General features: G+C 43.2%; 1 protein-coding gene and 1 long non-coding RNA gene across 4 annotated transcripts; one reads left to right on the top strand and one right to left on the bottom strand.

The window, feature by feature from the left end:
• Window positions 1-1782: 1782 nt before the first annotated feature.
• Window positions 1783-25085, top strand: zmiz2 (zinc finger, MIZ-type containing 2). 3 transcript variants are annotated; one of them, XR_007813835.1, is made up of 21 exons: window positions 1783-2270; window positions 7487-7588; window positions 9481-9598; window positions 10843-11045; window positions 11849-12017; window positions 13137-13355; window positions 14171-14383; window positions 14544-14627; window positions 14725-14902; window positions 14983-15124; window positions 16211-16289; window positions 16374-16505; window positions 16607-16712; window positions 17473-17630; window positions 17716-17783; window positions 17879-17947; window positions 18039-18280; window positions 19187-19305; window positions 20482-20700; window positions 21899-23323; window positions 23442-25085. XR_007813835.1 is itself a non-coding variant. In XM_018694240.2 (20 exons), the coding sequence occupies exons 2-20, from the start codon at window positions 7539-7541 to the stop codon at window positions 22004-22006; spliced, it is 2676 nt and encodes an 891-aa protein (XP_018549756.1). In that variant the 5' UTR covers window positions 1783-2270; window positions 7487-7538; the 3' UTR covers window positions 22007-25085. The 3 variants fall into 3 exon arrangements, 2 of the variants coding, with proteins under 2 accessions (XP_018549756.1, XP_018549765.1); XM_018694240.2 differs by having other exon boundaries at window positions 21899-25085; XM_018694249.2 differs by lacking the exon at window positions 1783-2270 and adding an exon at window positions 2472-2666 and having other exon boundaries at window positions 21899-25085.
• Window positions 22162-26481, bottom strand: LOC127142781 (uncharacterized). Its single transcript, XR_007813836.1, has 2 exons — window positions 23990-26481; window positions 22162-23636 (listed from the first exon to the last, which is right to left on the bottom strand). It is a non-coding gene; the product is annotated as an uncharacterized LOC127142781 (long non-coding RNA).
• Window positions 26482-26565: the final 84 nt, after the last annotated feature.

Below are 26565 nucleotides of genomic sequence, written 5' to 3'. Positions count from 1 at the left end.
TCTTTGTCTCCTCCACCCTCCTCCTCCTCCTCCTCCTCCTCCTCCTCTGTCTGTCTGTCTTTCTGGAGGTCAGATGGTTGCAGCGCTCAGACTCGGAGCAGGGTCAACGCTTCAGCCGGGTTCGGCGTGCAGCTTTGTGGAGGTGGTGGAGGAGGATGGAGTCAGTCAGCTCCTCTCCGTCCTGTGACATTGTGAAATGACTGCAGTAGATTGGAATTGTGTGTATGTGTGTGTGATTGTACTCTGCGGCAGGTCGTGGGGGAGGAAGCAGCAGCAGCAGCAGCAGTGTGTGGAGTGTAGAGGTGGTGGTGGTGGTGTGGGGGGTGGAGTGATATGGATAGTGTAGAGAAAAATGAAGAAATGGGAAATCTCAGCACCTGTTTCCAGGGCAACAGAGGTCTGAAAAACACAGAGCTGGTTGGACTTTTTTTTTTCTCCACGCTGCACTGCCCTCTGGCAAGATACTGCAGACACCTCTAATGACTCCAAAACACTCAGCGGCCCTGCTGCTGGAGCTCTGCCCGGCTTCAAGTGACACAGACACCACCTCTCTGTACGTCTGATGGATGCTACGCAGTCGGATGCAAAAGTTTGGGCAACCCCCTCCCTCCCTCTGACAGCTCGCAAACATTTATTTTAGCAGCTCAGACTCTTTCTGTTCCTGATTTAGGAGTTTTCACCCACTCTTCCTGCAGATCGCTGAGATATTTTTAGGGTTTTCTTGCACCACCCACAGATTTTCTCTTTTTGTTGCTGTATGCCAACACACTTACACACAATGTAATCGCTGTATCAGAGCTGCGAGGCCGCGACTGTCCGTGCCTTTAGGTGCAGCGTGAGCTTCACAGATAAATCAGATCTAATCCAGGTATAGAAACAGAAGTTAATCAGCAGATAGAGAGAGGAGGAGGAGGAGAGAAATCCAACCAGGTTTTCTCTGAGAATCAGGATCTGACCTCAGAGGTCACATTTCCTGAAGTCCAGCTCCCAAACAGACCGTCTCAAATTTAAATGGAAAAACTTTTACAAAACTTTCCTGCCAGTGGACTTAACACGACCCACAGCAGTGAAGAGGAGCTCCATATTTTAGTATATTTTCCTGTTTTTGTTTGGAGTACAGTGATTTCTAAACACATGACCTATATGATCATATAATCACTCAATATAATGTTGAAGTTGGAGAAATGAGTAAAATCCTGATTGTTCAAACCATCCTGAAGAGAGAGAGAGAGAGGAACCGAAGCCTTAAATCTAATGAAATCATGATAACAAGCACAGTATCTTTAATTTTAATACACACAAAGATCGCAGAAGAAAAATCCACAGGACAAAGGCTGTTTTATTAAGACCTGACTGATTATTTGAAATGCAAAACGAGCACAAATAGATGCAAAACAACTATAGAGAGACGTTAAACAAACAGAGCCACAAAACAACAACAACACTTTACTGGTTCTGCAAAAACACACAAACAACTACAAAGAGATGCAAAACACGTACAGAGGAACACAAAACAACAACAGTAAGATGCACTCTGTGTCTCAGTCTGGGTGTGTTGCTCTTATGATGCAGGGGGGGCCCTTCACATATTTGTGCCCAGGGGCCCATCATGGTCTGATAATCCGTCTGTGGCTGCAGGTGCATGACTCCAGTGTTGCAGGATGCACGGATCACACGCATGTGATCATTCACAGGTGATGTCATTGCCCGATTACCCCTCCTTCCTCCTCCTCCTCTGAAGTGATCTGCTGCTCTGGTCTGCAGTCAGTCAGTCAGTCAGTCAGCCGCCTGACTTGCAGGAGGAGGGACAGGAAAATGCCTTTCTCAGTGGGAGACATCAGCCCTGTGATCTCATGAATATATTATAGCGGGTCATTGTGCAATGAGGGAGGTGTACAGAGCTGCCAGGTTATGGCCTGCTCAAGCACAGACTGCAACAAGCGCATTTAAATCTAATTAACTCGCCTGGTTTTCTTAGTTAACCCTCATAATAAGTTAAATTGTGTTCTATACGCCGACGCTTGCAATAAATAAGCCTGTAAATCTAACGTGTTAAATGCTGCATTTGCTCCTCATGTGTCTGGGATGTGAAAATAAGAGAGAAAACGGGATAAAAGATCCTATTAATGGTCAAACTCCGCTCGATAACACGGTCATCAAGCAGCCTCGTCTTCTCGTTAGCCCGACTGCGACACTAGCGAGCTAATGTCGCTAAGCTAACTTAACTGTCTACAATCAAGCGGCTCCATCGTCTGGCAGCGGGGAAAAAGGTAAGCTACCGCTCGACAACCGTCGCTATCGCCGAGCTACAGCTGTCGACTCCCTACTTAGGCACCCTCGTTACAGCGTAGATAAGTAACTAGTCAGTTAATGTAACGCGAAGCGAGCTAACGTTACACAAAGTTAACGTGAGCTAAGTAGCCGTTGGTGGCTAACGGTGCCAGCGGCGCAGCAGCAGCAGCAGCGTGTTAAAGACCCTCCACAGCTCAGTCTCCAGTCTAACCAGCCTCTAACAAGACAGCGACACGTTATACAAACTTAACGCTGTCACACACCACAAACAGGAGTATTTTTTTATTACAACTTCCTCAATTATTCCTCGCTTTTGACCGTTGAGCCGCAGCCTTCAGCATTATCATCTGCGTTTGTGAAGCAGCTTGAGGCAGGTAGGTGAAACAAAACATCTGCTATTCGCATTTTCTTTTTTCTTTTTTTTTTTGGTGCCAGGGTGAGAGGGAGATAAAGAAAGGAAGGCTGGAGTCATGTAGAGAAAGAAAGCACACTGCTGAAATGCTTTGTTCTGATCTGCTGCAAAATGTGAGCAGCATGTTTTGTTTGCAGGAGGAGGAAGGAGCAGGTAGAGATGACTCCTGTATGTTCTGATTATCATCTATTAGCAGATCAATAATCACATCATGACAGAAAATCCTGTCAGGAAGGGAGAGCGTGCAGATTGGAGCAGGTTGCATGTTTTTTTGTTTTTTTATTTTATTTTTTTAAACCATGCACAGGCTCTTGTTGTTGTTACTGTTGGTGTGTTGCAATGTGTTTCTGAGGTGCATGTTTTTCCCTTTTGGCCATGACTTCCTGAATATATCATGGGTACAATAACATGTTGTCTTGGCTTGAAGCCAGGCTGAGTCAGTGTGGGTCAGTGTTTACATGAGAAGTCTGTTTTAATAAGAAAAAAAGACTGGAACCTGCAGGATGAAGTGTTGAAGCTGCTGCTGTTTGAAGCCTCCAGATGTTTTTAGTGTTTTTTGGCTGTAGGATGTTTTCACCTTGTTATTTATTCGGTTGGGCTGCAGCTAATAGTCAATCTATTCTTTTCCTAGTTGATTGTTTTATTCAAAGTTTTTAAAGATGTGAAAAACTGTCATTAATGGTTAATTAGATCTCACTGTGATGTCTGTAATTAGTCCAAAGTCAGACTTGAATCGATCAGTGAAAAGAGCTTGGCCTGTGTTTGACAAAGAACTAAACACTTCTCCTGCTGCAGAAAGAATACGCCTCTTGACATTCATTACTAATTGTTAGTTAAGTGCTTAACTGCTAATATCTGTTCATAACTCTGTCTGGAAAAGTGAATAAGTAAATGAGCAGAGAAGGCCACTGCTACTCACAATACACAAGCTTGACTGGTGACCTGCCGTGCACCTGTCTTCAGTAAAGCTCTAATTAAGAGTCTCAGTGGGATCTGAGAGATTACCAGTTAATAGCCTCTTGAATACAGCGGAGCAGCGGTTGTTGTCGCCACGAGCGGCAAATGTCGTTTCACAACAATGGAGGACAAGATACGATTATTCTGAGGAATGAGAGATTGTTTCATAGTAACAGAAGATGTCTAGAAACTCTGGTAAATAACAGCGTGGAGGATGCTGTGTGCTACAGGTGTCTGATTAGAGTGAGCAGGGTCAATGACTGTGACCAGAAGTTGTACTAGTATTAATCCTCAGCAGCTAATGATTGGTCAATTAATCGATTGACAGAAATTTAATTGGCAACTATTTTGATAATTGACTGATGGTTTCAGCCATTTTTCAGGCCAAAACTATCCAATATGGGCTTTTTGAAAGTAATTTCTGCTGAAAAATCTAAAGAAGTAAGAAGTAAATCTCACATTTTCCAATAATTGACTGATCATTAATATCCACTGTAAATATTAGGGTAATTAATTGCCAGTATTGGTTTGTTTGCCAGTCGTTTTCTTGATTAACTCATTAAGCATTGGTCCACAAAGTATCTAAACACCAGAGATCCCAGAACCTGAGGTTCCAGTGTTGAGTTTTGTCCGATCAACAGTCCAAAACCCAAAGAGGTTTTGGACAGGGCAGTCAGGGATCTCCTCCGTTCACTGTCCTCTGAAGTTCGCAGCAGTGCGTTAAGGGTTTGGCCGGTCCGCTCTATAATGTTGTCAAACCAGGCTTTGTGTTTCTGGCCTCTTAGGTTCTTGCCTTTGACTTCTCCTGAATGATGGTCGATGGCCGAACCTTTGTTGATTTGCTGCCTGACGTACTCGTTGGTCTTGGATGGATGCGCTGTAGCTTTATGTAGAACCTGAGATCGAAACGCCTGAAGCCATCTTTGAGTTTTTGTGTTCAGGTCCAGCTTGAGTTTTCAAGCTTCTAAAACGGAGACTTTTAGAAACACTGCTCCCCGTTTTAGTTTGAAAACTTCAGGGTTGTGTTTTAGTCTGGACGGACAGAAACGATGATGCTTGCTTTCTGATTGGTTCTTATCAGTCATCATGTGACAAACGGCCTCAACTATCGACTACCTCGACCATGAATGGTGAATGCATCATGGATAACAAATTATAAACGTTGTTGACCTTGGTGTCTTTGCTAACAGCTGTTGTGCAGCTAAATCCAGCATTTTATAACACAGCTGTTTACATGTGCAGGCAAAAAGCTGTTATTCGAGCAATCTGCGATAATTCCCTGTGTCCAGTGGCGATATCGGACATTTACTGTTCACACCGCCACTGTCAGGCTTTGCAACAGCAAATCCTCACAGTGAACAAGCTGCAGATGGTGGCAGTTTGTCATGTTTTTTCCTTCATACAAAAACCTAAACGATTAATGAATTATCAAAGTTATTGCAGATTAATTTTCTGTCAGATCATTTAATCAATTAATTGACTAATGAATTATGCCACAAAAGATTAAAGCTCGAGATCTTGAGTATTGATAAGTGGCTGTCAAAACAAAAGAGGCACTGAAGTAGGGACCTCGATTCATCTATGTGACGGCTCGAGTTGGAAAAGAGAGCGACTGACTGGCTGTTAATAAATTATGTAAAGGGTGTTTTTTTTTTTATTTGATTAAGTAGCAGAGGGAGTGTTCAATCATCTTTGCTGCCAGCCTCTCTTTCCATCAAGCAATTTATCCATACTTGAACACTGATAGCTTGTTAGTCTTGAGCTGAATTGATGAGCAGTTTAATTGAATTTGATTGGTGCTTTTTTGGCTCCACATGTCGCTCAGCTGCTTTAAACTATAGAGAACTCATGTCCACTAAAGTCAGATTGTTGTTCTCAGTGTCAGACAACATTATGACAGGATTCCTACAGAGACAGAGCTTTTTATTAAAGAGGAAGATCCAGAAACATCTCTATATATCTCTACCAGACTCCACTGACAAAAACAGGGATTTTACTGGGAGCTGCTGGAATACCACTGCCTCCATCTGTTACTGTGTGACTTTCAGTGGTGGAAGAAGTAATCAGATACTTTGAAGTACAAAGCACTAAAAAAAGCTGACAGAACATTTGAGGAGAATTGAGACTTTTCTCCTTTTCTTATATTACATTAAATTGATTATTATATTGATTGATTAGATTAGGTTTTTGTTATTAGATTGTTTTTTTCACATTTCATAGAATCAAGAAAATAATTGTTAGTTGCATCTGTACTGGATGCAGCCTCTTCAAATTGAGTCTAAAATGGTTGATACACATTAAGTGCAAACAAACGTTTAATGGTGTTATTTAGCTCTGCAGCTCTGTTTTAGGAATCACATTGTTCTCAAATGTGAAATTTGCTCCTTTTCTTTGTGTGATATTATAATAAATTATTGGAGTCAAACAAAACAAAACAACACTTAGATATTATTTCACATTTCAATGAGTGGAGAAAACTTTTGCAGATTAATCATTACTGAAAATATTTATCAGTCGCAGCCTTACTGCAGATATTGATCTGACTGCATCCTCTTCACATTAAACTTCACAGTTTCATTATATTATTTAGAGCTGATCAAACAATTAACTGTGAAGATTAGAGTTAAATGTGGGCGATGTTTAATCTTTAAGCAGCGTCCTCTCTGTTTCTGTTTCGTCTGCTTTTGCACACGGAGCTGAAATCAGTCTGAACCAAAAGAAAAAAAGAATCAGCATAGTATCTGTAGGAGTCGTGGGTTGAGGGTCAGCTTGAGGGTTGATTGAACGCCCGCGGTGTTTCAGTTGATGTGTGATGGCAGCGTGGCTGAGAGGTACGAGGAAGAAGAACAGGAGCGACGAGAGGAGAGGAAGAGTTGTGGGGTCAAAGAGAGAACAGTGTGTCTCAATCATTCCTCTGCAGGTACAAACTGTGCTAGAGACAGACACCAGCACCATCCACCTCCCCCTTTTGTGTGGTTTAGCTGCTCAGCTGTGATGGAAGTTACATGGAGGCTGACGATGCCTTTTGATAGGAGGGAACACAGGTATTGCAGTCATGTGATCTGAGCAAACCCCCTCCTCCTCCTCATCCTCCTCCTTTCATACAAGATGTGGGGTGTCTGACCCAAATCTGCAAAGTGCAAAAAGGAAACCAAGAGAGAAGAAATGAGGAAGGAGGAAGGGGGGAGGGGGGGATGTTGAAGCACGGCTCTGATGTTGGAAAATTAGCATGTCAGTTGGTAACAGTCAGATAAAGAAAAATCATTAGAGGGGAGGCGGGAGGAGAGTCAGCGGTGGAGTGGCGATGAGGAATGTGTAGCAAATAGAGAAAACATCTGGTATATCGAAAGGAGGGAAAGTGGCAGATAAACATGCAGGGAGGGGAGGGGGGGAGGAGGAGGAGGGGGGAGGTTATTATTAAATGAATCAAATCGAAGAACAAGACGAGCGTTTGCGAGCGACTGTACGTCGGTGTGCTGAGAGGAGAGGCTGCCTCTTCACATCTCTGTTCTCTTAAATTCCTTTTGAAATCAGCAAGCTAAATTTAGCTCCCAGCACCCCCCCACCCCCCACCCTCCTCTGAGAGGTATCAGAGCTACAGCCGTCAGTGATAGGCTAACATTTTGATGTGCACAGTCCACACACACACACTCACAGACACAGATTAAAGTGAGTGGCTCTGAGTGGGAGGGCACTGTGTCTTTGTGCACACAGTGTGGGCTATAGTGATGATAAATTGTTGCTGTGCAGCAAATGAGCTTTGAGTAACTGTCGTCTTATGTGTGCGTCTTCCTCCCTCCCTCCCCCCCTCCCTCTCTCTCTCAGGGCTGCCACTTGAGGACAGTGGGGGCTCTCTAATGATCCCCCCGTTCATCCGATGAACCCCCTCAACTCCATGAAACCCTCCCTGCCTCCCACGCCACAAAGGTACACACTCACGCCGGTGGTGACATTAAGCTCAGTGTCCTCAGGTGACACCTCACCTGCCCAGCAGTGCATCTATCACGGTTTTGTAGACGCCCCCGGCGGAGAGGGGAGGTGAAACGCGATCCAGGAAGTCCAGCGTGAGCGACAGATGACGTGTTTAAACCAAAACGCTGCTGCAACTATTTCATCTTTTGTCAGGACGATCTCACAGTAAACAGCAGAAACACCGTGTTTGCATTGCGAGGTAACGTGTCAGGAATGCGGGCTAGCATCGACGTCACACGGCGTTGAGCTCAGTTCATGTAACACGACCTCTTGTCCGGCTATTTGCGCACTTGTGTTTCCTGTTTCGTGTGGGGTCGTTTTCATTGACGTCTTTATACAGTGAAACCTGAACGAATGTAAAAATGTTTCACGCAGCTTTTTTAAGGTGGTTTTTTTAAACTTACTTTAAATCCAGATGCTGGTTTAACCCGTCACTTCTCCAGCAGCTCCAGGAGTTTCTAACTAAACTAGCACCAGGTCGATTTGATTTCTCTGTGGAAGAGAGATGACAAATAAAGACAGAAAACATGAGTCTTACAGGTGAAACATGAGACTCATGCAGGTTGTTACAGGAGGCGAAACATCAACACAGCTCTGATTACAGTCGACAAAATCATTATGTTACGGTCGCGACATTGTCATGTGACAAAATCAGTGTAAATACAGGTTAACAACTGCAGCTGTGTGATCTGAGGTATCAACATTTATAACGAACGACGACAGAGAAAGTTAGAGACGACCTGCTGCTGTGACTCGATGTTCAGGTGTGTATATATTGATCGACTCGGAGGGTGATCCAACCTAATTTCTGCCTCCTGTCATCTGTAGACACTGGTCGTTAATTTCAGCCTAAACAGCCTGTAGAGAGATGAAGGTAATATCTTATAGATTTTTGTCTGAAAAGAAAATGAGAAAATGATTACGTGCTCTGACAGTCGTCTGTGTTCTGCTAGCTGTTGGCTTTATGCTTTATTTATTCTGAAAAAACCTGATGATCACACAGCAACGCTGAGAAATGATCAAGATTTAAAAGTCAAAAACACACATGCTAAGAAAATATGTTCAAATTGAACTGAACCAATGGAATTTAATTAAAATGTGTGACCCTTAAATGCACAAGAAGTAAAGTCTGTTTAACTTATTTACAGTGAAGAAGGGTTTTTCTGTGAGTTCAGTTTTATTTAAGGTTTTAATCTGTTGGCACATTGACTCGACAGAGAAAGAAATACATCAGTTAATTCAATGAGTGACCCTTCACACTGATCTACAAATAAAGAAAGAAAATCAATGATTGAATTCCATCAGACGGGATCAGTCGGCTTCAGATCCTTAATTACAAACTGTCAAGGCGATCGGCTGTCGAGTGTTCCTTTTTTGGAAGCATCTTGATTAGGTTCACTCGAGCCAAAACAGCCTTTAATTGAGTGCAGCCACAAAGCCTGTTGACTGATCGGTTTCCCTCCACAAAGCCATGAAAGCAGGAGGACGTGTTGCCAGCATCAGCGGCAGAAGCTTGAGAGTCTTTTACACAGAGAGTTTAAAAGAAGGGGCAGTGGTGGTGAAGGTTTCAGCTTCAGTAACCCTGCGAATAATGTGGTACAGTAAAGCTGGTGTGGTAGTTTCCTGTTGAGGAAATGGTTTAGAAGGAGGAAGCAGAGGGTAACCTCGGCTGTCAGATTAATAAACCACGCTCAGGTTAATCTTTAGCTCGCCAAGGTAAATGATGAATTGACAGCCTTGTGCTCGACTCTGTCTCCACATTGCTGCTGATATGTGAATGAATGCTCTCTCTCTAACCAAACCTCTCCACAACCATCCCAGTAACTCAGCTTCGTATCCTCCTGCAGCAGCGACAGCCCCTTCCTAAATGACCCAGTCTCCTGGCAACCAGGCACCAATCAGCACCCAGGATCTCTCTCTGTAGTAACCACAGTGTGGGGCGTGACCAATCCCACACACAGCCAGGTAACACATGACTCACCGTACTCTGGGACATTTGTTTTTTCTCCTTCCTCCTCCCCCTGCTGTAACTAAACAAAACCAGCAGATAAAAAGCTTGTTTTTATTTCAGAGGATGAAATCAAGGCCCTTCATTTCACTCACTGCCGTCAGTACCAGACTCCATTGACAAAAACAGGAATTTTACTGAGCAGAACACAGGAGCTGCATGGAATACCGCTGCCTCCATCTGTTACTGTGTCTGTGTTACTGTGTGATACTTCTACTTGTGTAAAGTATCTGAGTACTTCTTCCACCACTGAAAGTCACACAGTTAACACAACACACTCTAACAGATGGAGGCAGTGGTATTCCATGCAGCTCCTGTGTTCTGCTCGGTAAAATCACTGTTTTTGTCAATGGAGTCTGGTACTGATATATCGTGATGTTTCTGGTCAAAGAACAAGAAGAAGAAGAGGAAAGCTGGCATTAAATATGTTTTAAATCCGTTCATCTTTTCTTTTTTTTATGTCTGAGCTTGCCAGTGTCGTAGTAAATCACCCTTTGATTATTTGTTTTCTCTGATGCACCCCATCTATCAGCAGGAGACTTTCCTCCAAGCTCCAGTTTCTCTTTTTTTTGTTTCTCTCTGGCCAGATTCCAGTTATTTAATCCCTGTTTTACTGTTGAATGCCACGTCATTCCTCATGTGTTATATGCTACAGGAGATGGAATTTATTTTAAAGAGAGAATCATGAATGGGGCAGACGTTGGTTAGATCTCTCAGGGCTTTGAGGTGACTGATGTTACGCAGTCGTAAATAAACTCTTGAGATCTGCTCTGAAAGGTCGCTGCTACACTTCTCTGTTTGTAGGAGTGAGCTGCTCGATACATTTTTCTTTATTTTTAAGTGTAATTCTCACAACTTTGAGTGAAGCGTGAGATACACTCGAGTGTAGGAGTAAAAGCAATCTATCGACCTTTTGTTTTTTTATCTGGAAATATCTGCTGCAGAGCTTTCCAGGTGAAGGGCAAACATATGCAAGTCTCTGGAGATGTTTGGAAATATAAAACCCGAACATTAGATTTGAGATACTCGTCGATCTTCTTCAAAGATATTGATTAGAGTCGAACTGTGCCAAGGAAGTTCGAGGAAGTTATGGATAAGGAAACAGGACTGCAGCAGTGACGTTTCTGTATTTATTAAATGTCTGAAATATTATAATATGTGACTGTGATAACACCTCCTCTCTTGTTTTCCACACATGTAGGTGTTCGGTGCACCCATGGGTCCAGGTGAGAGCTCTGGCAGTCACATGATGCCCGGCGGCAGCCCCGGGATGGGCGCCGGCATGGGCTCCCAGTTCATGGGCCAACAGTCGTATGGAGACGCCGTGTCTAAAGGCTACGGACATCCGGTCATGTACGGACGTCCCAGCGCCGCCTACAACCCCCCCTCAGCCTACGGTGGAAGGTACGCTCCGACGATCAGTCCACCTGTAGACTGGGTCACTGAAAACAGAAATAACATGTTGGCCAACACTGCTCCAGAACTGAACCGTTTACACTTTGTTTGTGTGTCCAGTTCTGCTGAAGCTCACTCTGCACACAGTTATCTTTGTTCTTAGTCGCTTGGAAGAAGTTCAGTGGAAGTTTTATTGTGAAAAATCTGCCACATGTATAACCTGCAGTGTAGTAGTCCAGGAGAAACGGTTTAAACAGCGTCTGAACTCTGACTTAACCTCCTGAGACTCTGCGTTAGCCTGACACTAGAGTTAACAAAATCACAGTCACAACAGTGTGAGATGTGTTGTGTTGTTCACAGCCATGTTTAGGCTTTGAAATAAACAGTTTTAAACTCATGACTTTATCTTGTTTTGCAGTAAAATAAACCCATTATCTTCATTTTCACTCCTTCCTGCTCCAGGACGTGGTTTAGTTTTTACTCTAATCAGGTCTTACTGATCCCAAACAGCAGGAGAAGTTAAACATGCTCAGGTCTCAGCAGGTTAAAGATGATACAGTTAAAATAATGAACACTGATGTGTGAGAAATAATCGATCAGTCTTGTGTTCGCGCTGTATCATGCGTGATGCCGCTGTGGGACTTTGCATCATCGTATGTCAGCGTGGCTGCTCTCACCCACCGCTCTGACTCACGCTCGTGACGAACACAGCCCTCACACACACACACACACACACACACACACACACTCGTACTCTCAGTTCATCAAGTTCGCTGCCCACTCATCTCCTTCGTCTTCCCCTCTCCCTGCAGTTACTCTGGTAACAGCGGAGGCGCCGGTCTCGGCGTTCGTCCTCCCTCAGACTTTACTCAGGCCGCTGCTGCCGCTGTTGCCGCCGCCGCTGCCACAGCAACTGCCACTGCCACGGCAACTGTTGCAGCAATACAGGAGAAGCAGAACCAGGAGCTGAGCTATGGGCAGGTAAACGTGGTGAAACAGGAGGGAGGGAGATGCACACTGGGAAAGCTTCCAGTGGAATCATTTATTTCATCTGATAAAGATGATTCAGTAAACTGATGAACTAGAGCAGGTGTTTCACATCAGAGCAGTGATGGATCCACAGGTTCGTGCCTTCAGAATGAATTCCTTTATTTAACTTAAATATAAACAGGGCAGTGGTCTTTGAATCAGCAGAGTCTTTTTATTTACTTATTTTTGGCTAAAAAATGGATCCAGTCCAGATGCAGTCTGTCCAACAGTTTTCCAGCAGATTAAGTTTTTAAAAACACATTTTTATTTGTTTGTTTAACATCGTGTTTTTAAACTTGAGTCTTGAATGTCCAAATTGCAAAGAATTAGGACTTGTTCTCAGCTCCTAAATTATTTAAGAGACCTCCAAAGTCTTATTCTACAATGGAAACTAAAAGATCAACAGTCTGGCCCAACACTTACACACCACATGGAAAAGTTTATGGGTTCAGTACGTTGTTCTTCTTCCTAAAGTTCACATCAAACACATTTATTATATTAGCTGAGGAGAGATGAGGTTTCAGAAATAATTAAATGTGATCTGATCACATACAAACATTTCATATAATAGTTATTAAAGCATTCTTTAAGTCATCTAATATTCTTTAAGACCATTTTTAAAACCCTGTGTTTGAAGTTTACTCCACGCCATCTCTGCTCTCAGAGCTGTGATGTTTGGTCGCAGGGCGGTGGGAGGAGGTGCAGTTTTCTCATGACACATGTTTCTAATTAACAGCAGAGATGTCACATAATTTGACACTGCTGTCTCACACCAGACTATTTACTCTATAGACTTCATATTTACATGATGTGGAAGCTGAGAACTAAATCTGTCATCGTCTCTGTTTGTTCTTATTAAAGAGCTCCGATGAAAACAGGCTGCACAACACGGCACCAAACCTCTCAATGTACATGTTTGTTTTCTGCAGTTTTTTGTTTATATTTACTCCTGTAGCCTCCTCCTTCATAAAACTAAATGTAAACTCATTTTCTCTCAGTCGCCGTTTGCTCTTTGCCTCCCTCCTTTACTCACTTTGTTTTCTCGCTGTCGTACTTCCCTTTCCCTCCCAGATGGGTGGAGCATCCTCTTACAGCACCCAGTTCCTGTCTCACTCGGGGCCCCGTGGCCCTCCGGGGATGAACCCTGGTGGGATGGTCCCTTCCAGACCTGGACCTCCACCCTCCGCCGGGAGCCTGTATCCCTCTCACCCCGCACAGACGCAGAAGATGGGGCAGCACGGGGGCTACCCCGGAGGACAGCAGGGGCTCAAACGGCCTTTTCATTCAGAGGTTAGTGATGGAAATATATCATTTATAATTCTAAAATACAAAAATAAAGGTGTTAATTTTATTCTGTCTTTGTCTGTTTCTTCCTGATTTTACATACATTTCTGTTCAGTTTGTAGCTTTAACTACTCAAGCAGTTAGGATTTAAGCTAAAACATTTGTTAATGAATCGATTAGTCAGTCAACAGAAAATAAATGGATCATCGTTTATGTCTCAACATTAAGTGGTGGTCGTAGGTCAAAGGTCAAAGGTCACTGTGACCTCTTAAAACTCCTTTTTAGGTCATAACTCACTAATTATTACACAAACGTTGTTGTATTCTACTATACAATGACAACAAAGCCTATTCTATTCTATTCTATTCTGTTCTATTCTATTCTATTCTGTTCTGTTCTAACAGGATAAACGTGATGAGAACAATTTATATCCAAAAGGTCAAAGGTCAGCTTCACTGTGACATCATAACATTCATTTTTCGGCGCCATAACTCAGGAAAAGGAGGAGAGATTGTGACCTGGTTGTTGGAGGCGAACGACCACGAGGCGGCGATTCGACCTGATAAAATAAAGGAATAACTCACAGCCGCTGATGATGTCATAGGTCACACTTCCTCACTTCCTCCTAAAACACATCTCCTCCGTCAGTTCCTGCTCACGGCCACGTGACGGACGAATTCAAACACACGTTTCCTGTTTCTGCGAATGAAGAAGTCGTTCTGTTTAGTACTGTCCAATCTTCAGTCCGCATCAGCTGTGATGTCACTTCCTGTTTTTTGGCGGGGTAAGAGGGGGTGACATGATGTGTTTTTTCCCCCCAGGGTTTCCCGGTGCAGCAGTACGGCTCTGGCGGGATGTCGGGGTACCCGAACCAGCCTCTGCAGTACCCCCCCGGTCCACAGCAGAGATGTGCCCCCTCGCCCTCTTACCCCTCCAGCCGGATGCCCCTCATGGGACAGTACACATCTGGATCACACAACCCAGGGCAGTTCCCTCCTGGAGCAGGCCAGCCCAACCCTCCACAGTATTATAAAGTAATGAGTTCCTCACAGATCAGAGCCAATAACCAATATTAACCAATATTAATATCTGAGTGTTTTGTGGTCGAACAGATCTAGTTTCTGCAGCACCGTCGAGCTCTTTTGGGTCCAGGTAAACAGATCATTCACTGAGTGTCATGTTTCCTGTCTCCAGTCAGAGCCTTTCAACAGTCAGGGCAGCCTGCCATCAGGAGGAGCAGGAGGATACAATGCCTTCACACAGGCGGCAGTCAACGGGGTAAGTCATGTATGAACTCCCCCCGAACGCACAGAAATTCTTAAACATTTAATGAGCGTTGACGCTCGAAACACTCGTCCTCTTCCTCGTATCTCAGCCAGGTCGGGGCGGAGTGATGCCCGGGTATCCCACCTCGCCGATGGGAGGGAATCCCACCCCTCCGATGACACCTGGCACCTCCATGCCTCCCTACCTGTCCCCAGGCCAGGACACAAAACCCCCCTACCTTCCACCAGACACCAAGCCCAACATCAACGCCCAGCAGGCCTCCACAGGTGAGACCCAGCCCTGCAGGGAGCACCCTCTAAACTGCAGAGGAGGGTAAAGAAGATAACACCTGTGTTTGCTGTTAAAGGAAACCCCAGTGACGACCTGCGCCTGACGTTCCCTGTACGAGACGGCGTCGTGTTAGAGCCGTTCAGACTGGAGCACAACCTGGCCGTCAGTAACCACGCCTTCCAGCTCCGAGACTCCGTCTATAAAACACTCATGATGAGGTAGGAGCACTTTGTTCAGCCATTATATTTAGATTGTTTTGTTTCTATGGCCTCGTCTGCACGTGTTTTTATTAAAACTTTCTACATGAAACTGCAAAAACACGACGTCAGGCTCTGTCAGGTGCACGACCAAGGTGGTGCTATAACCCGAACTGTAAAGCCACGTTGGTCAATTAGAAGCCTGAACAAAGTTATTACCAGTTCCCATACACCAACAACAGCAGTGCATTGAAGACAAATACTGAATTTTCCCCAGCTTAAAAAATACCTGTGTGGACAAGGCCGACGTCAGAGATTCAAAACATGGACAAAAAAATAAAATATCGATTTTAAAAATAATGATTTTTGTCCACCTTCATATTTATCTGTTTATTTTGATTATTTAAATGTGAGATTATTTTTTAAATTTTACTTTATAAGTCTTTGTGGCACTGTGTGGGAGTAGCACACAATAAAAGCTTTCCTCTTCTTTCTTCTTCAACACTAGTTTTCTAAGTTTCTTTCACATAAAGTTGTGACTTTCATCTCAGAGAATTTCTAAGTTACCTCTCACACATTTATAACGTTATAATCTCAGAGAATATTCAAGTTTTTCTTCTAAATTTACCACTTCAATCTCAGAAATTCTCCCTTTTCTATACCTACAATGGCCCTGATGCCCCGTCACATTAGTTCGTCTTTAAGTCGTTACTTTGAACATAAATTAACCTCACACCTAAAGCTTTGTGTTTTCCTTTTATCACAGATGTTCATTTTTCCAGTTTAAAGTTTTTATCCACCAACAGAAGCACAGTTTTGGCAGATTTTTCCTAAACACAACAACTGGATACTCTCACATTTTAAGTTAGATGGGAGACACAAAGGAGTCAACAGTACAGCAGTTCTTCAGAAAAGATCTTTAATAACAGGATTTTCCTCAGTCCAGAGTCCAGACTTCAGCCGTCACCTCTCTGTAACAGTGTGGACCTCTCTCTCTGTTTCTCTTCCTGAGTCATTTAAACCACCAGATGAGGAAAAACAAATGAGGAATGTTTGATAACCCCACCCAGTCTCTCCCTGATGGTTGTGTTGCGTCTCCCCCTGCAGGCCGGACCTGGAGCTGCAGTTTAAGTGTTACCACCATGAGGACAGACAGATGAACACTAACTGGCCTGCGTCTGTACAAGTGAGCATCACCAGCTTGTCTGTGGTTTTCTTTGGTCTTTTCCAGCTGGTTAATTAACGCCGTCCCTTTTTTCCTCTGTATCAGGTGAGTGTCAATGCGACTCCTCTGTGCATTGAAAGAGGGGACAATAAAACCTCCCACAAGCCCCTGTACCTGAAGCAGGTGTGTCAGCCGGGACGCAACACTGTACAGATCACCGTCACAGCCTGCTGTTGCGTAAGTAGCCTGGAATCTCCGGGTTTCGCTACGATCCATTAAACTGAACGAATGCCGTGTTAAACACATTTTCCCCTCCTCCTCTTTTCTCCTTCTCCCAGTCCCACCTGTTCGTGTTGCAGCTGGTCCACCGGCCGTCTGTCAGGTCCGTCCTGCAGGGCTTGATGAAGAAGAGGCTGCTGCCGGCCGAGCACTGCATCACCAAGAGTGAGTTAAAATACCAGCACATTTCTTAGTTTACATCCACTGAACAGGGAGAACGGAGCCTCTGCTGTTTCTCTCAAAACTCTACGTGCTCTAATAAACCAGAGGCGTCTCTTAAAGATGTCTCATGATCATGTTTGAAGACATAAAGAAATGATCTGCTTTGAGAAATAATTTGTGTGTTTTTCCACGAAAAAATATAATAACATGTAAATATTTATCATCAGACCACGACTGGCTCCAAACTCATACATCCCAGTGTTAAACTGAGACTTAAAGCAGCATTATGTAAATATAATTTAACCTTAAAATCTCAGCTTCATTCCCTCTCTGCTCCTCTGAACACCTGTTGTGTCTCTGTGTAACTCTGGTTTCTCAGGTACAATCTCCTTCTAACTGAGTGAGAGTCAGCAGCTTAAACTGCTGGAGTCATCTAAATATTTAGAATTATAGAGTTTGGTGTGTTTGTTACTTCCTGCTCCAGAAACAGAAGGGGATTATGGGTAATACACACTTGTTTGGTTTTGTTTTCTGCACATGAAAACCACTGAACTGCTCAGACTCAGAGCCAAACAGAATGAATTACTGCTCCTGCCTGCAGAGGGCGCTGCTGCTCAGTCAAACTGCAGTTAGAGGAGGACGTCATGAATTAGCAGAGAAAGCTCAACAACCACCTCAAACAGAAAGAGCTGTTAACAAGGTAACGAGGTATCGACTCAAACCTCTCTAACTGTTTCTCCTTCTCATCGTCTCTTTGTTTCAGTCAAGAGAAATTTCAGCAGTGGCACCATCCCCGGGACTCCCGGCCTGAACGGCGAGGACGGCGTGGAGCAGACGGCGATCAAAGTCTCTCTCAAATGCCCGATCACGTTCAGACGAATCCAGCTGCCAGCCAGAGGTCACGACTGCAGGCACATACAGGTGAGGCCTCTCACACACAAACACAAACACCTGCACCTGCACTCACCTAAAAAAATCAAACGTCTCCTGTGTCTTTACTCTGCAGTGTTTTGACCTGGAGTCCTATCTGCAACTTAATTGTGAAAGAGGGACGTGGAGATGTCCTGTGTGCAAGTAGGTGCTTCAACAAGGACTGAATTCACCTCTCAGAGTCAGATCCTCTCGTCTCAGAATAAGTTTAACCTGCAGCTTGTTCTTCTTGTTCGCAGTAAAACAGCTTTGCTGGAGGGGCTGGAGGTCGATCAGTACATGCTCGGTATTCTCGTCTACATCCAGAAGTAAGTGTTCATGTTGGAGTTTTGATGCCAGTGAAGCACTCAGTAACTTCTTGATCTGATTGGAGAACCCATCTGTCTCCTCCGTCCTCAGTTCTGACTACGAGGAGATCACCATAGACCCGGTGTGTGGGTGGAGGCCGGTGCCCGTCAAACCGGACCTGCACATAAAGGAGGAGCCCGACGGTCCGGTCCTGAAACGCTGCCGCACCGTCAGCCCGAGTCACATGGTCCTGCCCAACGTCATGGAGATGATCGCTGCCCTGGGCCCGGCGTCCTCGCCCTACCAGAGTCTGACGGCAGGAGGCAGGAACACCCCCGACTACAACAGACCAGGTAGATTCAGGACTGAGGAGGTCAGAGGTCTTTAGTTTTTAGGAATGGACACTTGACTCTCTTCCAAACATTCCAAGAAAAAACTATTAAAGTAAACTTTAACCTCAGAATATTTCTGACTTTATAACCTCAGAGAATGTTCAGGTGTTTTTATTCTTTATTCTTGTAAATTCTGTTCGATACACCGTCATAGAAAAGTGCACACTGTGACTTACACAAAAAGCATCACCTAAATATTAACAGTCTAAACTCTTCTGAACGATTGTCAGAAATATTTGCTTTAAATTGTTCAGGCCTGGAGTGCTCAGACGTCTGTTTCATGATGAAATTCATAAAATCGTGGACACGTGTTTAAAAAGCTGAGTACCTTCCCTTTTATAAAACAGGATTTATTTCAAACACCTGAGCAGGAAGCCAGGTGCCACTTTAGATTGTATTTTCTCCTCAGGTCACAATGTGCAGACATTCAGTTTGTGTTAGGTTCAAGTTCAAGTTGTAAAAAAGAGATTTGTTCACACAAACGCTGAAGTTAAAGTGCTTCAGATTATTATTTATTATGTAATGAATATTTAACGTAAGAGAGGAAAATGTTTGATTTGCAGGAGCTTTAATGATAGAAGATGTTTCTAAAGCTTGTGCACTGACTGAACATCTATAATCTGTCCTCTGTACACAGTCACTCCTGCTCTTAGACGTGAGGTGACCCAGAATAATATGTCAACCAGCACTTCCCCCACTGTTTGTCCTCTGATACTCCACAGCTGGAGGCGCTCTCTCTCTCTCTCTCTCTCTCTCTCCCAGGATGCACTGGTCACTGTTACACAAGAGGAAAAACAACAGTATACACTGACTGACCCGTTTGATTCTCTGACCGGAGGTGATGTGTGTGTTGTTGTGTTCCTGCAGGGAGTCAGGGATTCTCCAGCCAAACGGGATTCACAGACTTCCCCAACACCCCCGGCACCCCGACACTAGGAGAGTACGCCCCTGGACCTCCACCTCCGCTCCCCTATCAGCCTGACCAGGTCGGACACATTAGACCACACTCCCTCCTCCCTTATGTTACATAACAAACACACAGCGACGTATCCCTGTTCTTTTCTTGACGCAGTCTCTGGCCTCGGTGTCTTTTCTCTTCTCTTCACTCAGGACGTTTTCCTTAATGGTTGAGTAGGCATCAATGACATGTAGAGTATGAACAGACCGCAGCCAGAGGGCTCGGCACTGTGAGCTCGCTTCACATACAAACCCCAGCGTTAAAAATGTCTGTTATGTAACTGAAAGTGAGGCACATATTTTCCTGAATGAGATGGAAAGACAAGGTAATACTGAAGGATTTTTCTTATTGTCAACAAATCCCATGAAAACCGACAACAGACAGAGTGTCCCAGCAGGTATCCAACACCTGATTTATCTGATTCCTCTGAGCCATACAGCTCCGTCAGGTCCCAAAACTATTAAAAACACACACACTGTTGCACTGGCTGACATGCTTCCTGTGCCACAATCAATCCGCCGCTGAAGATAGTCCCCAGCAAACACACTGTTTCCTCTACAACTGCAGCGAGCAGCTGTTTTACAAAATTACTTTTTAATAAATGAAAATATACGTCTGTGAGGTGACGTCAGCATGAAGTAACGCTGCCTTTCTTTAGTCTATAAAAACATTTTTATCATTACAGATTTTTGTTGAATCTGTTGTCCTGCACATGATGTCTTTCACATGTCGGTAAAATCACCACCGATGATTTCTGAAGTGAAAACTGGTAAATACGACGCCTGCAGAAAACCTGTAAATGCACCAAACGCCTCCTGCTGTGTCAGCGTGAAGCAACACTGACTGTCTCTTCCTTCTGGTTTGTGAGTTCAAGTTGAGAGCCTTTATCTGAACCTGAAGTAGACAGCACTGACGGAGAAGATATTCTCTCACACACAAACAGCACCGAGCCACTAAACCACATACCACCTGTCGCACACAGCTGTTTGTAGAGAAGGAACAAAGTGCCCGTCCTCTAATGTCACACACTTCTGGTGCTCGGCCTCTTCAGAGAAAGCCAAGAGGATTCACACAGTGTTACTTGTGGTGAATGTGGTGTGAAACAGTGTGGAAATGCAGCCAGTGTTGCCTTAAAATAAAGATTCCTCTGTTGTTTTTGTGTGTTTCTTCTTCTCTGTGTCTTTCTCTGCTCCGTCACCGTCAGCCGCCTCACTCTGGACGGATCGAACACTCCCAGAACATCCTGCAGCAGCAGCACCAGCACGGTTCAGGCGTTCATGGTAACCAGAGTCTTGGTGACGCCGGCAGTCCGCTGCCGCAGCGGAACTCCAATACCCAGAACTCCCGGCTGCAGAGCGACGGCTCCTTCGGTCTGGGAGGCCCGGGAGCACCCGGAGGAGAGGGAGCCGATCACGCACTAGATGTGAGTGCAAACCTGTTGATCATGTGTTCGGTTAGATGAGAGAACACAGGACTTCAGGAATCACGACCAAACTCCTCCTCACAAACTCAGGAATAAAAGCAAATTATCAAACGTGTTACACCGTAAAAACGGCCTCTCTCTGCTGAAGCCTCTCTCATGTTGAGGCTCATGTCTTCTCTGATGTTCCTCGTCTTCCTGCTGCAGATTTTTTACCCACTTTGTCTTTTTGTTTCTAATTCAGTCAGTCTCCTTAATTAATTGCTACTGAATATATCTCAGATTTAATCACATGCTTTTTGCAAAATAACACACTGAGTATTTTTAAAGGATGAGCAATAGAGTTGTGAAGTGGAAGGAGCTATTTCAGGCTCCGCTGGTTCCAGGAGTAAAATTTCCATATTTTTTTTCCACAGGCAGAGTTACTGTGTGACTGACAGGATGTTTTGCATCAGCATGAAAAAGCTCCTGGTTTTAATCATCAGTATAAAGAGCAGCTGTGTTAGAAAATATTTTGTTTGTTGATAAAAAGTCAAAGCCTGTGTGTTTAAAGTTACTATGACTCCCATGGTGCATTTCAACAAGAAACATCCAATCACTGAGCTTAATAATCAGTTTTATTTACTGCTAACTTCGAGTGTTGAGAAAACTGGGTCAATTTTGGATGAATTCAGCAACTATGGTGCTGCGTTTGTCATCTGACTGACGTCCTCTCCATCGCAATGGCTGCAGAGGCTCATGGGTATTGTAGTATTTAGAAGCCATCCACCAAACTGACTTATTTCTCACAAAATAAAAATAATTACGAAGTGTGTGTCATAATATGAACCTACAGGGTTGGTAAAAATGTGAAATAATAGAGAATTCACAGCTCTATTTGGCAGATGTCGGGGAAATCCTCATCTCTGATTGGCTGTTCCTCCTCTGAACATACCCATAACTCGTACCCTGTGAATGCTCCTTTAAATGTTCCTGGTTTCATTTTGTTCGTATACGTTGAGCCAGTGAGGTGAAATATCTGCTGATAAAACTTTAAATATCTGCCCTCTCATTTGTTTATACGTTATATATGTTAGTTATGTCTCTTTACAGTAATGAGAGGCTCTGACCTTCAGATTACAGCAAAGAAAAACAAGAATTTTACAACTCAAAATGTTTGGTTAAATTCATTCCTTTTTTTCCGTCTGTGCCTGTTCTCAAGCTTCTTCCCGAACTGACCAACCCGGACGAGCTGCTGTCCTACCTGGGCCCCCCCGACCTTCCCAGCAACAGCAGTGATGACCTGCTGTCTCTGTTTGAGAACAACTGATGACCCTCTGGGATCATCTTCCAGTCCAGCGTCTGCTTCTCTGTTTGCTGTAGCCCGGCCCACATCGGTTGAAGACTGCACCGTCTCCGTTGGCACCCACTACTCGTATTTGTGTGTGTGTGTGTGTGTGTATTAAGGTGTGAGAGTGTGTATGATTGTGTTTTTGTGTGTCTTTGTCATTTTGAAGTGTCCTGCTCTACTTTGAGATTCTTTCAACACAGAGGAAACAGGAGGAAAACACTCCACATGTGAAGACTATAACAGTAGGCACTGACTGCAGACCAGCATTTTAACTATAGCACAAATCACAGGCTGAAGGATCTGTATCTATAGATTATAATAATTGAAGTGGAGGATGATGGAACCTGGCATGTGTTTATGAGGAGTTAGTGGACGCATTAATACAGTGGTTCCCAAACTTTTACTGTTTCAAACACCCAAACATACGAGAGACTACGTCCATAAGTAAAAACTGGATCTGATTTAAATTTGGCAGCAATCGCCTTTGAAACGCAGCGATACACAGCTCCCAGTGCGTCAAGCGACATCTGCAACTTGTGATTCATCTTAATCACTTTGTCAAAACAGCAACCTTTCAGCTTGAATTTAATTTTGGAGAAGAGGAAGAAGTCACAAGGAGCCGAATCGCGGGAGTAGGGCGGGTGGGGAGCGACGAAACTTAATGGTGCACCCTCTGGTCCACAATTCAGGTTGTTTGCTCTGGATGTCCTCCGAACGATGCAGTAGAACTCAGTGTTGACAGTCTGACCCCGGGGACAAATTCACGTTGCACAACCCAGCGAATATTGAAGAAAACGACAAGCATGACGCTCCCTCTTTGACCTTGGAGACTACAGGCTCTTTCTCTGTGACAACTGCTGTTTGGTATTTCCTGCCAAGAGTTCTATCTGTCCTCTACAGCCAGTCACTAGTTAGCTTAGCTTAGCAGATAAACTGGGAAACAGCTAGCCAGGTTCTCTCGTTTCTTTTAAATAGTAATTCACATTAGAGATCTTCTTTAAGTTCTTTAGGTTCATTACTCAACAGCCCTTCTTTCTGTGCTGTACTCTCACCTACCTGATAAAAATCCCCAGTTTGGGAACCACTGCACTAAAGGATGAGGCTTATGATATTCTGTGTTTTTATTATTGTCAACAAATTGCATGACAAGACTAAAATCAACAACAACAACACTTCCTGACTCTGCAAGCCTGTTGGTTCCTTCTGAAGATGTAAATCTTCAAAAACAACTCACAAATATTTAGTTTCTTTTAAAGGCTCAGTAAACAACTAGTAACTGTAATTTTTATCAAAGAGGTGGAAATAGTGCATTGGTTGAGGACTATTTTCAGCAGTGGATTAATCCACATTTGGTGCTCCAATGAGTATTTGGGGCAAAACTAGTGTAGTCCTCATTCAGTTGTTACTGCTGGAGTTGGCTGCTCTGCTCCAATAGTGTCTGAATGACGGCGGGTTGATGCTGTAAATTCTCCAGGTGCTACACTGCCCTAATAGTGTAGTTCCAACTTTTTGCTCATGTCAAGAAACACGTAGAAATACAATGTTTGAAGATTTCTCGAGAACCGCTCCTCCACAAAACTTCACAGTTGACACAGCACTTACTCGGGTCCTGAGTAATACACCCACCAAGTTTGACTGCAATCAGATGAGCGGTTGTCGAGAAAATCGAAAGACAGACAGACAGAGACTCCTCCATTTATAGCTTGGTAAGACATATCTAGAATGTCACCAGGTTTATCCTCTAATACATAATAATGATGTAGGATAAGGGCAGTAAAAGACTGATGAAGGAATACAAAAGATTTAAGTGAGATCTGCTCCTCACATAGTAAACAGACACGATAAAGCCTTGAAGGAAATTCCGCTGTTTACGTCAAGTAACGTAGAAAAGTGATGTTGGAGGATTTCTCGAGAACCGCTCCTCCACAAAACTTCACAGTCAGCACAGCACTTACTCGGGACCTGAGCAACACACCCGCTAAATTTCACTTTGATTGGATGAATAGTTGTCGAGAAAATTGAAAGACAGACAGAGATTCCTCCATTTATTGTTCGATAAGACAAATCTAGAATATCACCAGATTTATCCTTTAATATGTAATACTGATGTAGGATAAGGGCAGTAAAAAGACAGATGAAGGAATTTAAAAAAAGATCCAAGTGAGTCCTCTGCCTCACACAGGAAACAAAAAGCAAGCCCAGCCTTTAAAGGCCAGGCCTAGATGTATAATAGACATTTTTAAAACATGAAGTTGGGAGAACGCTGAGGTTCATTGTGTCTCCGACATCCTTCAGCACTGTGAAATATATACAAACTCCCACGTTCTCCTCCGTTGATTTTAGCCTCTTTTGGGAGGGGGTTGTGGGTTTCAAGCATACTGTAAATGCTGTGTTGTCGTGGCATTTTCTGCCATTCGGAAGATATTTGTATGTTTTTAAATCGTTTGACATGTATAACCCATCACCACGCGGGTTTATGTACTGTATAATCAGCTGTTTTCATTAGAGAACGTGTGTGTACCAAATGAACTGTTAATCATGGTAATTTTAATGTTATTAGTTGGATAATGGATCATTGTTGGCACTGTATACATACTGTATGTTAGAAAATTATAAACCAATTGTAAAAATTTGAGGTCATACATACATACATGACGCATGTATGAGAGAAATCAGACAGTCAGCTGAGTAATGCAGTTAAAGTTTGAAATTATTCTTACTACCACTTTTTAAAAGCTGACGTTTTTTTCTATGGATGATTTTCCGACTGAACTCTTCGCGGTCCGACATTGCCTCGACAAGGCAACGACAAATAATGTTATTTGCCAATTTGAGCAACACAATAATGTTATATTTGGAAATTATAGACTATTTAACTGCAAATTTCTAGAAAAAAAGTTTTTTTAATATGTAAACTATTCCACATATTTTGTAACACATTGTAATTGCCATTATTTTCTATTTATTTTTTAATCATAATCATCATTGTACCGACAGTTAAGTTGTCCCTTTCCTGGAAGTTAAAATCAGAATTAAAAATCACTTTATTTGACAAAAAGAGTTTGTTTGGAAGACTCTGCAGATGTTGTACACCATGATACGACATCAGATTGTTCACCCAGCTTTAGATATTTATAGAAACTGTGACATTTAATGAACAGAAACTGGCTGATTAAAAAATATCCGCTATAGATGGCACATTATTTGTAGTGTTAACACAGATCCAGCAATTTGTAATTAATGTTATTTGCTCCTGAGACGAAGAGATATTAAATTGAGACTGTATGCTTGTGGAAAAAGAAATAAGAATCTTCCACTTACAAATTAAAAATTGAAATTATTAAGTTCAGTTCAATCTTACTTGGTCTGGTGTCGCCATTAGCTTATAGCCGCTAATGGTGGCTAATACTAATGGTGGCTAATACCAACAAACTTTGAGTTTAGTGCTACTGTCATTGTGGCTTTAAAAGATAACTCTGGCTTTTTTTTTTTAACCCCTTTTCCAATGTTTTTGGTTTAAATGATTGATAGAGACAAAAACTTTGTAATCGGTGCAGAATTGATCAAGAACGATGTAGCCAACCACAGCTGCTCTAATTTAATCCAGTGGCCAGTTGTCCATGTCAAAGTACATCTGCTAAAGTGTTTATGCCACTGACAGGCTCAAATTGTTACTGTAAGTGTCTGACAACATTATTGATAGAATTCCTATAGAGTTAAGCCTTTTTATTAAAGAGTAAGATCCTTTTAGTTTAACCAGAAACTTCACTATACATCAGTACCAGACTCCATTGATAAAAACAGGAATTTTACCAAGCAGAACACAGGAGCTGCTGGAATACCACTGCCTCCATCTGTTAGTACTGTACTTTACTTATATAAAGTATCTGAATACTTCTTACACTACTGAAAGTCAAACACCACCACAAACTAATCATTTGATTACAGTATTTCCCCCCTGAAATGTTATAGTCTAGTTAAAATGAGCTGAAAAACTGTGAAAGTAAATGCTACTTTGGCACTAATGATTATGATAATAATCTATTTTCTAATAATGTAACACTCACAGGGATCATTTGTGTTTTTATATTGTAATGTTAGTACTTTTACTTCTAAGTACTTCCATCATCACTAAGTAAATATACTTATTTATTGTTACCACATCTGTCAAGTATTAGAATTTTATTTGGTAAATGTCCTATAAACTTTAAAGCAAACCTCTAACTGCTGTGGAGCATTTTATCTGATATTTCCATTTAAAATAAACTACCTCACTTTTTTCCCACTGGAATCCAGTTGAGCCTCACCCCTCGGTTTGGGTGAGTTTAATTCTTACACCGTAATACCCGAGTGCTTTAATTCTGTTGCTCTGTGCTGTACAGAAACCGATCCGCTCCGCCCGTGCAGGTTGCCCTGGAAACTTCCCACCAACCAACACCTCATCACACGTAACCCCGCCCACCTCCGTTCTTATTGGCCCATTCTCGAGCCTTTTTTTAGAAGGACGGCGCTCTGATTGGCTGTCGGTGGCTTTGACA

Source organism: Lates calcarifer, linkage group LG9 (genome assembly GCF_001640805.2).
Source record: "Lates calcarifer isolate ASB-BC8 linkage group LG9, TLL_Latcal_v3, whole genome shotgun sequence".
NCBI classification, from domain to species: domain Eukaryota; kingdom Metazoa; phylum Chordata; class Actinopteri; family Centropomidae; genus Lates; species Lates calcarifer.
This window is presented reverse-complemented; position numbering and strand designations above follow the sequence as displayed.

Coding starts and splice junctions, on each gene's coding strand:
- zmiz2 (XM_018694240.2), top strand. CDS start 7,539: ATGAACCCCCTCAACTCCATGAAACCCTCCCTGCCTCCCACGCCACAA. Junction 14,628..14,724: donor CACAGGCGGCAGTCAACGGG/GTAAGTCATGTA, acceptor CTCGTATCTCAG/CCAGGTCGGGGCGGAGTGAT. Junction 20,701..21,898: donor GAGCCGATCACGCACTAGAT/GTGAGTGCAAAC, acceptor CCTGTTCTCAAG/CTTCTTCCCGAACTGACCAA.